The sequence below is a fragment of the Balaenoptera acutorostrata genome, chromosome 21, assembly GCF_949987535.1.
Source record: "Balaenoptera acutorostrata chromosome 21, mBalAcu1.1, whole genome shotgun sequence".
Lineage (NCBI taxonomy): Eukaryota > Metazoa > Chordata > Mammalia > Artiodactyla > Balaenopteridae > Balaenoptera > Balaenoptera acutorostrata.
In genome coordinates this window covers 3,666,081-3,682,465 of record NC_080084.1, presented here as the reverse complement: position 1 = coordinate 3,682,465, position 16,385 = coordinate 3,666,081, and the positions used below count along the sequence as shown (strand labels likewise).

The 16,385-nt window shown below is 40.3% G+C and overlaps 1 protein-coding gene across 2 annotated transcripts in view; it reads right to left on the bottom strand.

Moving 5' to 3' along the window:
• The window catches only part of FNTA (farnesyltransferase, CAAX box, alpha), a 32,539-nt gene extending 26,778 nt beyond the window's left edge, over nt 1–5,761 (bottom strand). For both annotated transcript variants that reach the window (XM_057537132.1, XM_057537133.1), the window contains exons 1-2: nt 5,541–5,761; nt 3,458–3,543 (exon numbers count right to left, since the gene is read on the bottom strand). In XM_057537132.1, coding sequence (XP_057393115.1) covers nt 3,458–3,543; nt 5,541–5,719 — 265 coding nt within the window. In that variant the 5' untranslated portion in view covers nt 5,720–5,761. The remainder of the gene's footprint in view (nt 1–3,457; nt 3,544–5,540) is intronic.
• Nucleotides 5,762–16,385: the final 10,624 nt, after the last annotated feature.

The following is a 16,385-nucleotide window of genomic DNA, read 5'->3' as shown; positions in this document are numbered from 1 at the left end:
TACTTGAATCTGAAAAATGGACTTTTTCCATTGGGGAGATCTCCTTCTTTAGCTAAATCATCAGAAGTGGTGAGAAGAAAAGATCCCTACCTGACCAAACTCCTCCAGACAAATTAAATCAGTCTAGCAAGGAATGGAGCTGTACAGGGTGGCCGGATCACCATCTTCTGCTTGCACTGCCACTGAGCCATCCCTCTAGGACTGCCACCTACATGCAGGTTGCACCCAGTGCAAGGCATCCAGCTGAGGCAGGGAATGGGAGCTGAAATCCTGCCCCACTCCCCAAGCCGAGTTTATTGGTGCATGGCCGTGTCTGCCCAGACGGTGTGGCTCCTTTGTCAAATTTTCACCAGTGCCCCCTGTATGGGCTAGTGGCATGTCTGACCACACCCCTCCCACATCCCAGTCCTACCCGGGATTCTATTCCTTACCTCGGATGGATTCAAGATTTTCATGAACAAGTTAGGTTTCTTGCAAAAGATGAAATATTTGACCCAAATTGAAATTAATTTCATAGGTAAAGCTCAAAATATTACCATAGATGTGAATTATGTATGTATTTATATACGCATGTATATACAGTTATGTAGATACATATGTCTATGTATCAGAAGTTAGCACAACTTAAATTTGGTAAGTGTTTAAAATAAAACTATTTTGGGTATTCAAAAAAAAAAGAAAGAAATACATGTTCTTTGTAAACACTGCAAACAGTATAAAAGTAGAGGAAGTTTCCCATACTCCAGGGCTACTCCCCAGTGCACTGGACCTGTATCAGTGGTAATGGCTGTTACCAGTTGATATGTCTCTCCAGACATTTTTCTAAGCAAATAAATGTAATCTTGCTCTTGTTTTTTAATGAAGTTGGCATAGCATTTTCATTCTGCTTTTCATTTTGGCATTTCCCCCTCAGTGATATGTCCTTCCATGCCTGTGTATACACATCTACATCATTCTTGTTTCACTTTTCCATACAGTGGGCCTGGCATAATTTACATGTCAATGCTATTTTTTTGCAGAACAGATTTCTATAAGTGGGACTAGGATACTCAGTCTTAGGGCTATATGACCCGATATAATTTAGGGTCATAAATAAATTTGGGATTATATAAATAGAATTTTATATTCATTAGATTTTTTTTGATATTAAAAGTCTTTTAATTAAAAATTACAAATTTAATATACTGTCATACTCAAAGTGTCTAAAACTTATGTGCCTTTTTTTCACTCAACACTGTTTCTGCGATCTGTCCCTATTATAACAGATCTAGATCCTCTTATTGGTTATATAGCACACAACTGTATGACAACGGTACCTTTATCTATTCTCCAAAACACAAATATATAGCTGGTTTCCAATATTTTGTTCTTCCAAAAAATGCTGTGAACTGTAATAGCTATCACACACAGTGCTTACTATGAGTCAGCCACTGTTCTCTTATTTCACGTGTATAACTCACTCACTCTATAAAGTAGTTACTATTATCGTCCTCATTTTACACAGAAGGAGACAGAGATAATGAGGTTAAATAATTTGTCCAAGGTTACAGAGTCAGTAAAGTGGTGCAGTCAGAATCTGAACTAGGTGGTCTGGCTCTGAAGTCTGTGCTCTCAGCCTCCTAGTACATGTCTTCTGATGCCATAAGCCAGAGTGAACCCAGAATGTATTATGAGAAACAGCACTTCAAGGTTGTAAGATATGAGCATTTTCTAGTTTTACTAAATATACGCGATACTGCTTTCTAAAATGGCTAAACATATGAAAACTACCATCTGAAAAGCATGGATTTGTTCATACGTCTCAATATCTGATATCATAAAACAGTTTAAAATTATCTTTCATTCCTAATGATAATGGATTTTCCCCCTATTTAATGGCTAACGAAATTTTTTCTTCTATGAACTACAAGTTCATACCCTTTGTCTATTTTTTGATTACTTTCCCTGTTTCTTTAACCTTTCGTAGGAATTCCTTATAAGGTTCTGAATATCGATCCTCTGTTTATACATCTTCTCCCACACTGCTGTTTGCTTTTTAACTTATTCATGGTGTCTTCTGTTGAACAAATTTAAAATTCTGATATACTCATTTATCAATTTTTGATCAATGGGTCATATTTCTCTCTTTTCATTTGTGGTTTGTAATAATGATATATTTAAGAATTAAAAATGTTGATTTTTACCCTGAAAAAAAGGTTTTATTATTTTTAACTGAAAGAGAAATGAATGACTGTGTCAGTTTTCAAAAGGTACTTTATGAATCTGGAAAAGTTGTGGTTTTCATTTCTCAGATCACTAGTGAGGTTAACATCTCTTCATAGATATTTCTATTTCTTCTAGTGAATTATCTCTTCACATATAATATCTCTCACAGTTTGGAAGTTTTGCGGTTTCATGCAGTTATACCTTCTGATCTTTTCCTCAATCAATTCGGAGTTTTACATCTTGCCTAACAATTCCTTCTTTACCCTAAGAATGAAAGATTATTCTACCTGCTCTAGTATGTTTACAGTTTTGCTTTAGGACTTTAATTCATCTGTAATTTATTTTCATGTAAGATATGAGATAGGGATACAATTCTGTTTATATCCAAATCCACAGATGGTTGTTACAAAACCATTACTTGATTAATCCATCTTTTTCATACAGATATGAAATGTCCTTTTTATCAAATATTATGAGATAATGAGACCTATTTTTAGTTTCTTTCTTTATTTATTTCTGCACCAGTTCCACATGTTATTAAGTTTAGTAGTACACTTTCACATTTGATAAGGCAAACCCTCACACCATTATTCTTTCTTTACATTCTTGACATTATCTCATAATCAGGAAAAATAATAATCACTTTTTGTAAAAGAGGAATGATCTTGGATAACAGAGCCTTAACTCAAAGAAATATATATATACATAAAACTACAAAACTAGCATTCCGTTTTATTTGTTTACCCTTTCCTAGAAGAATAACTAACAATTAACATTTGTATGGCCTTCAATTTACAAAGCATTTCACATTCGTTATGAAAGAATACTTTGTCAAAGAAAATAATCCACTCACTATCAGTAATATATTCCAGCTGAGCCTAACATTTCACAGCTAAAATATATTTCAAAATGCTCATGTTTCAACAACCAAAATTTATTCTAAATAAAACAGTAAATCATTTACATTGTATCTCATGTGAAGATTAAACACTAAATGAAAAGCACAATCACACAGTGGCTACTATGTATTATAATGTAACATTCATTATTTAAACTTAAAATATGTACATTCTTTGGACAAAATGAAACTTTTAATCATGAAAATAAATTACAAAACCCCACAAGATTAGCTTAAGTCATTTAGATCTTTATAAGACAAAATTCTGTCATCTATCTAGTCACATAGTTGTGAATTTCAACTTTGCTACTAAGTTTGACTTATAGACCTTTCCCTAATAAAAAATAAACTTACATTTTTCACTATAAATGATCTGGACCACTGGATTGGGGCCATCATTTTGCGGCACTGGATCTATATCAGCCCATTCTGCTCTGTCCCTGAAAATACATATATTTTTCAGCGATTATATTCAAGCATGTAAGGAAAAAAAGAAATCTGATGTTTTTTTAAAAAGGCAACAATTACACTTTAACTTACAAATAATGTAACCATGGTTGGATTCTTCACGACCAAGTGTTGCCCGTTTGTTTTACATATTAAACTTTTAAGTAAAATAAAAATAAAATGAATAATTTTCCAATTAAAGTTAATAAATCAATAGTTTTAAAATTTAAAGTTTTTACATAAATGCAAAAGCAGGTTTTTGTAGCAAGTACACAATAGTTTTAAATTAGAAATCAATCTAATTCATTGGTCTAATAAGGCTCTTTGGAGTCAGTCAACAGTTTAAAAAAATTTGAATAACAATTTTTTATTTGAATACTCTGAATAACTAGAAAGTGATATTTAAAAGTAAAAGTAATCACTATCATTTTACTGTACACTGAGAGGTGGTCCAGGTGGTCAGTAGAGTCTGGAATCTGTGGAACACTGGCTCTACCACTTAACTAGCTGTGTGACCCTGAGAAAGTTACTTAACCTCTCTGGGCCTCAATTTCTTCATTTATAAAATGGAGATGATACTATTACCAAACAACCTTAGAAGGCTACTTGGAGGTTTAAGTGAGATAATATGTTAAGCTCTTAAAATATTCATAATAGTAAGCATATAATACATAGTATTATACTATATATATACTATTATACTATATATACCCTAACACACAGTTAGCATATACAATATTATACAGGAAATACACTAAATGTACTATATAGTATTACTGTATGCTTAAATATATATGCTATATGTTATAAATGTAGCATATAATAAATGCATATAGTAAGTATTCAATGAATACTACTTCTCATTATCAATGCTAAAATAAATTACAGTGGAAACACTGGGTGCCTATAGACACTGCTGTGTAAACTGCTCAGTGTGACCAAATTTTCGTTAACCACTCTTTTACTTACATTATTTTCCTATTACCCATTTTTCAGTTCTCTGTACTCATCAGCTATTGACAGCAAAAATTCTGTGGTATCTAGACAAATCCTAAAATTGTGCCCATTATACAAGGAGAAATCCAGGGGAAACAATTACCCGAGGTGTGAGACCTAGATGGGGAGTGGCATGAGAATGGTACCGCTGTCCTTTAGGCACAGGGAAACCGGACAGTCAAGGGAAGAACCCGAGTATTTCACAGTTCAGAGAGGAGGTCTGAGGGCTATGGGGCCACCTCAACCAACTGAAATCACTAACACAGTAAACTCCAAGAACGAAATCTTCATAGTGGCTTTCACTCAATTCATAAACAACCTACGCAAATCAGCCATCTAATGGGTTTACCTAGAACTACAGAAGAAAAAATAAGACATGAGAAAAGTAAGGACTTCTCAGTCGTCTCTGCAGGTTCAAAATGCAGCTGGGGAACCAGCATGACCAATAGAAAGCAAAGAACTAACGGGGACGGGACTGGGTGGTGGCAAAGATGGGGAGGAAAGGCGAGAAAGTTACAGCAGTACTCGACACTGCACATCTCTTGCACTAAGCACGAGGCGACGTGGGGACGCGTAACGGAGTTGAATCCTCATAGTCTCATCCTTACAGCCTAACTCGGTGCCTGGCTGATGCTGGGCGCTAAAAACACTGAAAGAAAACGCTGAATGAAAACGTCCCGGTCCCTAAAGATCTTACGCTAGCTCTCTCCGTTTCCGCAGAACAAACCACGGGAAGCCCCGTTTCTAAAGCGAGCCAATCTGGACCTTCTTTGCGGTCCGACTGCACCCAAGCCCTTTGGCATTCGGACTACAGCAGGCCAGCGCTGTGGGGCCCGGAACCTCCACCGCCCAGCTCGGTGACAGCGCGGGGCCCACCCCGCCGCTCCCGGCCGCCGGACCGCGAGGACGCGCGAGCTTCTGCCGCAGCCGCGCCCCGTGCAGCGCCGCGCGCGGGGGAGGGTCTCCCGCGCCGCGACCATGCCGTGGGCGTTACCTGTACAGGACATAGGTGGGCGAGTCCAGGCTCAGGAACCCGTCGTCCATAGGGGACGCCGCCGCCTCTTCTGGCGGCGGCTGGGGCGGCAGGGGATGCGGCTGGGGCGGCGGCGGCGGCTCCGGCTGACCCGGCTCCCCGCCCTGCGCAGCCTCCCCAACGCCGTCGGCGGCCGCCATCTCTCCTCGGCTCCCAGCGGAGGAGAGGTGGCGGAGACCCCACCCCTGGCCCCGCCCCTCTCGCGGCTACTTCCGGTTTTTCCGCTCCTACCATAGAGACGCGGGCTGGAGTGCCCAGCGCCTGCGTCGGCAGCCTGGCTTGGCCGTCGCTGTTGGGCGCGGTTCTGAGCTTCGGGCTGCATCACGCCACCTGGGGCCCCAGGTTTCCCACTCGTCCTGTCCGCAGGCCTGTCCGAACGCTTGTAGCTGGTGCTTCGGAACGTGCTAGTGTTGTTAGTTGTTAGTGTCGGCGGGAGAAGCTTGGGAGTCCTGGATAAGCAGCTGGCGCCCGTGCTCCGCGTTAGCCATCCAAGGGCATTTACGTTCCTTGCACATTTTTTTTCCTTTCTTTTGGATTCTGAGTTTATACCGCAGAATTTCAGTAATCCAGGATTTTAGTCTTTTGAAATTAAAGTTCTAATTATACAAGGAATATGGGTATACATTATAGGAAAGGTAAACGTTTAACACTGACTACCTAGTATATGCCGGGCTTGCTCATGGCACAAAATAAAGACTCTGCAGTCATGGGCTTTGCATTCTAGGGGAGGATAGCAAAATATGTATGTAGGAAGGAGTACAGGACATGCCACTCCACAGATGCTGCTTTGGTGTTTTGGTTATTTTGAGCTATTGGCACTTGAAAAACAGTAAATGTGGGGAGCAGCTTTCTCCGAACTCCCTTACATTTCTAAAGACAGACCCTCCAAAAGGAACGCAATTGCCGTAAGTCCCCTCCCTGGGAGTTTCAAGAGTGGAAGTGGACGCCACACCCTGACAAGTTTTGTCAAATTGTCACATCTCCAACCTATTCTTCTAAGGGCCCATTCATCTTTCCTAAAAACCTTTTACTCTCCCCCAAGAGGCCTTCATCTCCCATCCCCTTTCCTTATTAAGGTGGTATTTAAGCCTGAGTTCGAAGCCACCTCAGGGAGTTGCTAATTTTTCTCTGGGTACCTCTAGGTATTTTTCTATTTTCTCTAGGTATACACGAGGTATACATGTTAATAAACCTCTTTTTGTTTTTCTCTTGTTAATCTGTCTTTTATTACTGGGGTTTCAACCAAGAACTCAGAAGGGTGGAAGGAAAATTATCTTTCACCTTCAGCAGATTTTCAGGAAGGCTTTTCAGGGGCTGTTTGAGCAGAGACCTGTGAGAGGAAAAAGCATACCAGTCAGAGAACAGGAAGTGCGTGCTTGGTGCGGTCTTGGTTCGGCAAGGATGCCAGCAGGGCTGAAGGCCTGTGAGTGAGGGGAAGGAACTGGTGGGTGATAAGACTGAAGAAGCAGCCAGGGATCATGGTAAGAATTTGGATTTTTATTATTATTTTTATTGTGGTAAAATAGTCATAACATGAAACTTATCTTTTTAATCATTTTTAAGTGTATAGTCTGGTGATGTTAAGTACATTCACATTGATGTGCAGCCATGGCCACCATCCATCTCCAGAACTTTATCATCTTCCCAACTGAAACTCCGTCCTCATCAAACACTCCCCATTCCCCCCCAGCCCCACCCCAGCCCCTTGTAACCACTATTCTACGTTCTGTCTCCGTGAGTATGACTATTCTAGGTCCTCATGGAAGTAGAATCATACAGTATTTGTCCTTTGGTGTATGGCTTATTTCACTTTGCATAATGTCCTCCAGGTTCGTCCACGTTGTAACATGTGTCAGAATTTCCTTCTTTTTTAAGGCTGAATAATATTCCATTGTATGTATAGGCCACATTTTGTTTATCCAATCATTTATTAATGAACTTTTGGGTTGTTTTCACCTTTTGGCTGTTGAGAATAATGAAATACCTGTTAGAGACCCCGCTTTCACTTTTGGGTATTTACCCAGTGTGGGATTGCTTGACATACGGTAATTCTATGTTTAGGTTTTTGGGAACTGTTTTCCACAGCGTCTGTGCAAGGGTTCCAGTTTCTTCCCATACTCACCGATGCTTGTTTCCTGGTTTTGTTTTGATAACCATTTGAATGAATGTGAACTGGTATCTTCACTTTGCATTTCCCTAATGATTAGTGATGCTGAGCATCTTTTAATGTGCTAATTAACATTTGTGGGATTTGATTTTAAGTGGAAATTAGTGGAAGGTTTTGAGTAGAGGAGGGACATGTGATTTACATTTTTAAAGGATTACTTTGGCTACCATGTGTGAAATACACACAGTAGAAAGGCAAGAATGGAAACAGATGAGTGTAAAGCTATTGTAGCAGTCCGGGCAAAAGGTCAAAGTGTTTAAATTATGCTTCACAATTCACTGATCAATCATAAAGTCATTTTAGTGGGTCCTGTGGTGGACAAGGTGACCCGCCAGTCCTCCTCCAAGGAGGAACCTGCTGCCCAGCTTTGGGGAGTGGAGTCAGCAGCCAGCCTCCTGTGTGGCCTGAGGACAGCCCACAATGGACTGCCAAGAGGCAGAGGTATGAGGGCCCAGCCATCGCAGCCTGACGGGGACCACTGACAGGCGCCACACGGCTTCCACCTGGGAGGCTGAGACCTCACAGGCCTTGCAGTTTGACCACACGGGTGTTTGTCCCTAATCTTGCTTCCCAAGTTCCATCTTAGTATCTGATTCCATGACCAGCATTTTTTGGTGTGTTTGATGAGTATTTCAAAAAATGAAATACAGTGGAATAGAAAATAGTGCACAGTGCACTATTTAGAAGTGCACTGTTTAGAAGAAGAAAGTGATTTTTGGTGAAGTTTTTTTCAAACTTATATATGTTCAGGTGTAATGGGTCATGTTGTAAAATGTATTTCTTATCGTGGGTCGTGGTCAACAATTTTGGAAAACAATGGACTGTATCAGTTCGGTTGGAGGTGATGAGCAGTGTATGGATTCTGGATGTTCTTTGAAGGTTAATCTGAGAGGATTTGCTGACAGCTTAACTGGATGGAGGATGCAAGACATAAAAATAGTTAAGAATGACTCCAAGGTGAGAGTTCCTTTTGATCAGAGTAGACAAAACTCCCTTTGACCATCCAATCCTGATTTAGTTCAGTTGTTCACTGCATTCCTTCCCTATGGATTTACATCCATGCATATATTTCTGGTGGCTTTAAAAGAAAAAAAAAAAAGAGTCATATTTATTTGGCAAATTTTAGTATTGAATGGATGTAGATTTTTCTGGGCTTCAATACAGCTTCTCTGTCCTTGCTGATCCTTTGATATGTACCTCTCCAAACCACAATAACCTAATAACTTCTCCAAACTCTAAATCACAGAACATATTTTTTTAAAAATAAATTTACTTATTTATTTTTTATTTCTGTCTGTGTTGGGTCTTCGTTGCTGTGCACGGGCTTTCTCTAGCTGCGGCGAGCGGGGGCTACTCTTTGTTGCAGTGCGCGGGCTTCTCATTGCGGTGGCTTCTCTTGTTATGGAACACCGGCTCTAGGCACACGGGCTTCAGTAGTTGTGGCACATGGGCTCAGTAGTTGTGGCTTGCGGGGTCTAGCGCGCAGGCTCAGAAGTTGTGGCACACAGGCTTGGTTTCTCTGTGGCATGTGGGACCTCCTGGACCAGGGCTCGAACCCATGTCCCCTGCATTGGCGGGCAGATTCTTAACCACTGCGCCACCAGGGAAGTCCCAGAACATATTCTTTAAAGTTGTCAGTTATAGGAAAGGAAAATCAATGACTGCTGCCACTATTCCAAGATAGGTACCCTACACTCCATTAGCTCTCCCATCAAACCAGTGCAAATAAGAATACAATCTGAGTAAAAAAGACTGGCTGATCCTCCTTCATGACAGCTGGATACCTGGCAGAACATGGATGTTCTAAACCTGTCATTGTCTTCTAGATCCTTGCGATGTGCTTCGAATTGTGCACCAACACTCCTGCCTTCTTACCAATCCCTGAGGATATAAGAAGCAGTCTACAGATGCTTGGTGAAAATACGATCAGAAAAATGAAAGTCAGGGAAGGGAAATTGTAAGACAGGGTAGAAGAAAGTCATCACCCCAGAGGAGGGACACATGGGACCTGGACGAATATCCGTAAGGACACTGTCTGATACACCAAAGGACTGCTGTCTCATTTGAGACAGAAAAACCCTATGGAGAAGCAGGGCAATTGTTGATTCTCCACTTTACAAGTGAGAACCTGAGCCAGGCCTGACACACTTGTTGCAGAACATGGAGAAGGGTGACAGTAAGGAGATGGACACTCATGAAACCCATGCCTGCCTCCCCAGTTTCAAAGGGTGCCTTCCTCTGTCCAGTATTTCTTAACCCTGGCTGCATCTTAGAATCACGTGGACAGTTTTAATGAAACTCCAGTGACTAAGCCCCAGCCTCAGGGATTCTAATTTCATTGGCTGAGGGCTTGGCATCAGCATACTTTAAAAGCTCCCCCCATAATTCTAAGGTGCATCCCAGGTTCAAAATGACGGCTCAATGAGTCCACGGTACAGACTGCTGCTTTGTCATCAGGGTTCCTGGGGATGTTAAGATGCCACAACGCTAGTGGGAGAGCATAGGCAGGGTTGATCAGCAATCAGTATTTGTGCTAAATACAGAAATCAACCAATCAATGAACAATTTTGAAAAAATTACCATTTATTGTACAAATAAACTAAATCACAATGTGTGTGTAAATACAACTACTTAACAAGTGATATAAATTGTAGTGCAAATTGTTCATCAGTTTTTTGAGGTATATTTTATCTATCACAAAATTTACCTCGTTCATGTGTATGATTCATCATCTATTTTTGACTTTTTAGGAATTATTGATATGAGCTTTTCATTGGTATGGCTGTCACTAGCTACATGATGCTCTAAGTTTGACTGCACTCTTCCAGAGATTTACCCATAAGTTTGATAATTATTAGGTGCCTGGGGATTGTGTTAAATGCTTGAGCTTTCAACTTCCCCCAATGCTCTTTAAGCTTCAACATTTTCTCTCTTGGCTACAATCAGGGAGGTTGGTACTTTCAGGGCCCTGGTTGCACTCCAGGAGCTAGTACTAGAAACCTGTGAGCTAGACAGAGAGGGAGAAAACAGAAGGGGAGGGCAGGAAGGGTGAGAGCACATGAAGATTGGTTAATCGAGAACCAGAACCAGGAGCCTGTGTTTGTCTTTTGGCTCCACCACCACGAAGCACCTGAGGCTAAGCCCAGCTGGGTCAGGACAGTCATAACAGACAGTAAAGCAGTGGCTGAGTGGAGCCCAGTCATAAGTAAGACAGAGGCACAAGGCAGTGGAGTGATTGGTTCAAGATGGCGGAGTAGAAAGATGTGCGCTGACTCCCTCCTGAGAGAGCACCAGAATCACAACTAACTGGTGAACAATCATCAACAGGAAGACACTGGAACTCACCAAAAAAGATACCCCACATACAAAGACAAAGAAGCCGCAGTGAGAGGGTAGGAGGGGTGCAATCACAATAAAATCAAATCCCATAACTGCTGGGTGGGAGACTCACAGACTGGAGAACACTTATACCACAGAAGTCCACCCATTGGAGTGAAGGTTCTCAGCCCCACATCAGGCTTCCCAACCTGGGGGTCTGGCAACGGGAAGAGGAATTCCCAGAGAGTCAGACTTTGAAGGCTAGCGGGATTTCACGGCAGGACTTCGACAGGACTGGGGGAAATAGAGACTCCACTCTTGGAGGGCACACACAAAGTACTGTGCGCGTCGGGACCCAGGGGAAGGAGCAGTGACCCCATAGGAGACTGAACCAGACCTACCTGCTAGTGTTGGAGGGTCTCCTGCAGAGGCGGGGGGAGGCTGTGGCTCACTGTGAGGACAAGGACACTGGCAGGAGAAATTCTGGGAAGTACTCCTTGGCGTGAGCCCTCACAGAGTCCAACATGAGCCCCACCAAAGAGCTGGGTAGCCTCCAGTGTTGGGTCGCCTCAGGCCAAACAACCAACAGGGAGGGAACCCAGCCCCAGCCATGAGCAGACAAGCGGATTAAAGTTTTACTGAGCTCTGCCCACCAGAGCAACACCCAGCTCTACCCACCACCAGTCCCTCCCATCAGGAAACTTGCACAAGCCTCTTAGATAGCCACATTCACCAGAGGGCAGACAGCAGAAGCAAGAAGAACTACAATCCTGCAGCCTGTGGGAAAAAAAACCACATTCACAGAAAGATCGACAAGATGAAAAGGCAGAGGGCTATGTACCAGATGAAGGAACAAGATAAAACCCCAGAAAAACAACTAAATGAAGTGGAGATAGGCAACCTTCCAGAAAAAGAATTCAGAATAATGATAGTGAAGATGATCCAGGACCTCAGAAAAAGAATGGCGGCAAAGATTGAGAAGATGCAAGAAATGTTTAACAAAGACCTAGAAGAATTAAAGAACAAACACCTAGAAGAATTAAAAGAACAAACAAACAGACATGAACAATACAATAACTGAAATGAAAAATACACTAGAAGGAATCACTAGCAGAATAACTGAGGCAGAAGAACAGATAAGTGACTTGGAAGACAGAATGGCAGAATTCACTGCCGTGGAACAGAATAAAGAAAAAAGAATGAAAAGAAATGAAGACAGCCTAAGAGACCTCTGGGACAACATTAAATGCAACAACATTCACATTATAGGGGTCCCAGAAGGAGAAGAGAGAGAGAAAGGACCCAAGAAAATATTTGAAGAGATTATAGTTGAAAACTTCCCTAACATGGGAAAGGAAATAGCCACCCAAGTCCAGGAAGCACAGAGAGTCCCAGGCAGGATAAACACAAGGAGAAACACACCGAGACACATAGTAATCAAACTGACAAAAATTAAAGACAAAGAAAAATTATTGAAAGCAATAAGGGAAAATGACAAATAACATCCAAGGGAACTCCCATAAGGTTAACAGCTGATTTCTCAGCAGAAACTCTACAAGCCAGAAGGGAGTGTCATGATATATTTAAAGTGATGAAAGGGAAGAACCTACAACCAAGATTACCCGGCAAGGATCTCATTTAGATTCAATGGAGAAATCAAAAGCTTTACAGACATGCAAAAGCTAAGAGAATTTAGCACCACCAAACCAGCTCTACAACAAATGCTAAAGGAAATGGTAATAGGAACATACATATCGATAATTACCTTAAACGTGAATGGATTAAATGCTCCAACCGAAAGACACAGGCTCACTGAATGGTTAAAAAAACAAGACCCATATATATGCTGTCTACAAGAGACCCATTTCAGACCTAGGGACACATACAGACTGAAAGTGAGGGGATGGAAAAAGATATTCCATGCAAATGGAAATCAAAAGAAAGCTGGAGTAGCAATACTCATATCAGATAAAATAGACTTTAAAATAAAGAATGTTACAAGAGACAAGGAAGGACACTACATAATGATCAAGGGATCAATCCAAGAAGAAGATAGAACAATTATAAATATATATGCACCCAACACAGGAGCACCTCAATACATATGGCAACTGCTAACAGCTATAAAAGAGGAAATTGACAGTAACACAATAATAGTGTGGGATATTAGCACCTCATACCAACAGACAGATCATCCAAAAGAAAATTAATAAGGAAACACAAGCTTTAAATGACACAAAGACCACATAGATTTAATTGATATTTATAGGGCATTCAATCCAAAAACAGGAGATTACACTTTCTTCTCAAGTGCACATGGAACATTCTTCAGGATAGATCACATCTTGGGTCACAAACCAAGCTTGGTAAATTTAAGAAAACTGAAATCGTATCAAGCCTCTTTTCCGACCACAACGCTATTGGAAAAAAACGTAAAAAACACAAACACATGGAGGCTAAACAGTACGTTATTAAATAACCAAGTGATCACTGAATAAATCAAAGAGGAAATCAAAAAATACCTAGAGACAAATTACAAAGGAAACACAATGATCCAAAACCTACTGGATGCAGCAAAAGCAGTTCTAAGAGGGAAGTTTATAGCAATACAAGCCTACCTCAAGAAACAAGAAAAGTCTCAAATAATCTAACCTTACACCTAAAGGAACCAGAGAAAGAAGAACAAGCAAAACCCAAAGTCAGTAGAAGGAAGGAAATCATAAAGATCAGAGCATTAATAAATGAAATAGAAACAAAGAAAACAATAGCAAAGATCAGTAAAACTAAAAGCTGCTTCTTTGAGAAAATAAATAAAATTGATAAACCTTTAGCCAGACTCATCAAGAAAAAGAGGGAAAGGACTCAAATCAATAAAATTAGAAATGAAAAAGGAGAAGTTACAACAGACACCGCAGAAATACAGAGCATCCTAAGAGACTAATACAAGCAACTCCATGCCAATAAAACAGACAACCTGGAAGAAATGGACAGATTCTTAGAAGGGTATAACCTTCCAAGAGTGAACCAGGAAGAAACAGAAAATATGAAGACCAATCACAAATAATGAAATTAAAACTGTGATTAAAAATCTTCCAACAAACAAAAGTCCAGGACCAGATGGCTTCACGGGTGAATTCTATCAAACATTTAGAGAAGAGCCAACACCCATCCTTCTCAAACTCTTCCAAAAAATTGCAGAGGAAGGAACACTCCCAAACTCATTCTATGAGGCCACCATCACCCTGATACCAAAACCAGACAAAGATACTACAAAAAAAGAAAATCACAGACCAATATCACTGATGAATATAGATGCAAAAATCCTCAACAAAATATTAGCAAACAGAATCCAAAAACACATTAAAAGGATCAAATGGGATTTATCCCAGGGATGCAAGGATTCTTCAATATATGCAAGTCAATCAATGGGATACACCATATTAACAAATTGAAGAAGGAAAACCATATGATCATCTCAATAGATACAGAAAAAGCTTCTGACAAAATTCAACACCATTTATGATAAAAACTCTCCAGAAAGTGGGCATAGAGGGAACCTACTTTAACATGATAAAGATTATATACGACAAACCCACAGCAAACATCATTCTCAATGGTGAAACACTGAAAGCATTTCCTCTAAGATCAGGAACAAGACAAGGATGTCCACTCTCGCCACTAGTATTCAACATAGTTTTGCAAGTCCTAGCCATGGCAATCAGAGAAGAAAAAGAAATAAAAGGAATCCAAATTGGAAAAGAAGAAGTAAAACTCTCACTGTTTGCAGATGACACGATACTATACATAGAGAATCCTAAAGATGCTACCAGAAAACAACTAGAGCTAATCAATGAATTTGGTAAAGCTGCAGGATACAAAATTAATGCACAGAAATCTCCTGCATTCCTATACACTAACAACGAAAGATCAGAAAGAGAAATTAAGGAAACAATCCCATTCACCATTGCAACAAAAAGAATAAAATACCTAGGAATAAACTTACCTTAGGAGCTAAAAGACCTGTACTCAGAAAAGTATAAGACACTGATGAAAGATATCAAAGATGACACAAACAGTTGGAGAGATATACCATGTTCTTGGATTGGAAGAATCAATATTGTGAAAATGACTATACTACCCAAAGCAATCACAGATTCAATGCAATCCCTATCAAATTACCAGTGACATTTTTTAAAGAACTAGAACAAAACATCTTAAAATTTGTATGGAGACACAGAAGACCCCAAATAGCCAAAGCAGTCTTGAGGGAAAAAAACGGAGCTGGAGGAATCAGACTCCCTGACTTCAGACTATACTACAAAGCTACAGTAATCAAGACAGTATGGTACTGGCACAAAAACAGAAATATAGATCAATGGAACAGAATAGAAAGCCCAGAGATAAACCCACACACCTATGGTCAACTAATCTATGACAAAGGAGGCAAGGATATACAATGGAAAAAAGACAGTCTCTTCAATAAGTGGTGCTGGGAAAACTGGACAGGTACATGTAAAAGAATGAAGTTAGAACACTCCCTAACACCATACACAAAAATAAACTAAAAATGGATTAGAGATCTAAATGTAACATCACTCTAAAACTCTTAGAGGAAAACATAGGAAGAACACTCTTTGACATAAATTACAGCAAGATTTTTTTGATCCACCTCCTAGAGTAATGGAAATAAAAACAAAAATAAACTAATGGGACCTAATGAAACTTAAAAGCTTTTGCAAAGCAAAGGAAACTACAAACAAGACGAAAAGACAACCCTCAGAATGGTAGAAAATATTTGCAAATGAATCAACAGACAAAGGATTAATCTCCAAAATATATAATCAGCTCATGCAGCTCAATATTAAAAGAACAAACAACCCAATTCAAAAATTTAGGCAGAAGACCTAAATAAACATTTCTCCAAAGAAGACATACAGATGGCCAAGAGGCACATGAAAAGCTGCTCAACATCACCAATTATTAGAGAAATGCAAATCAAAACTACAGTGAGGTATCACCTCACACCAGTTTGAATGGGCATCATCAGAAAATCTACCAACAACAAATGCTGGAGAGGGTGTGGAGAAAAGGGAACCCTCTTGCACTGGTGATGGCAATGTCAACTGATACAGCCACTATGGAGAACAGTACGGAGGTTCCTTAAAAATCTAAAAATAGAATTACCATATGACTGAGCAATCCCACTACTGGGCATATACCCAGAGAAAACCATAATTCAAAAAGACACATGCACCCCAGTGTTCACTGCAGCACTATTTACAATAGCCAGGTCATGGAAGCAACCTAAATGCCCACTGACA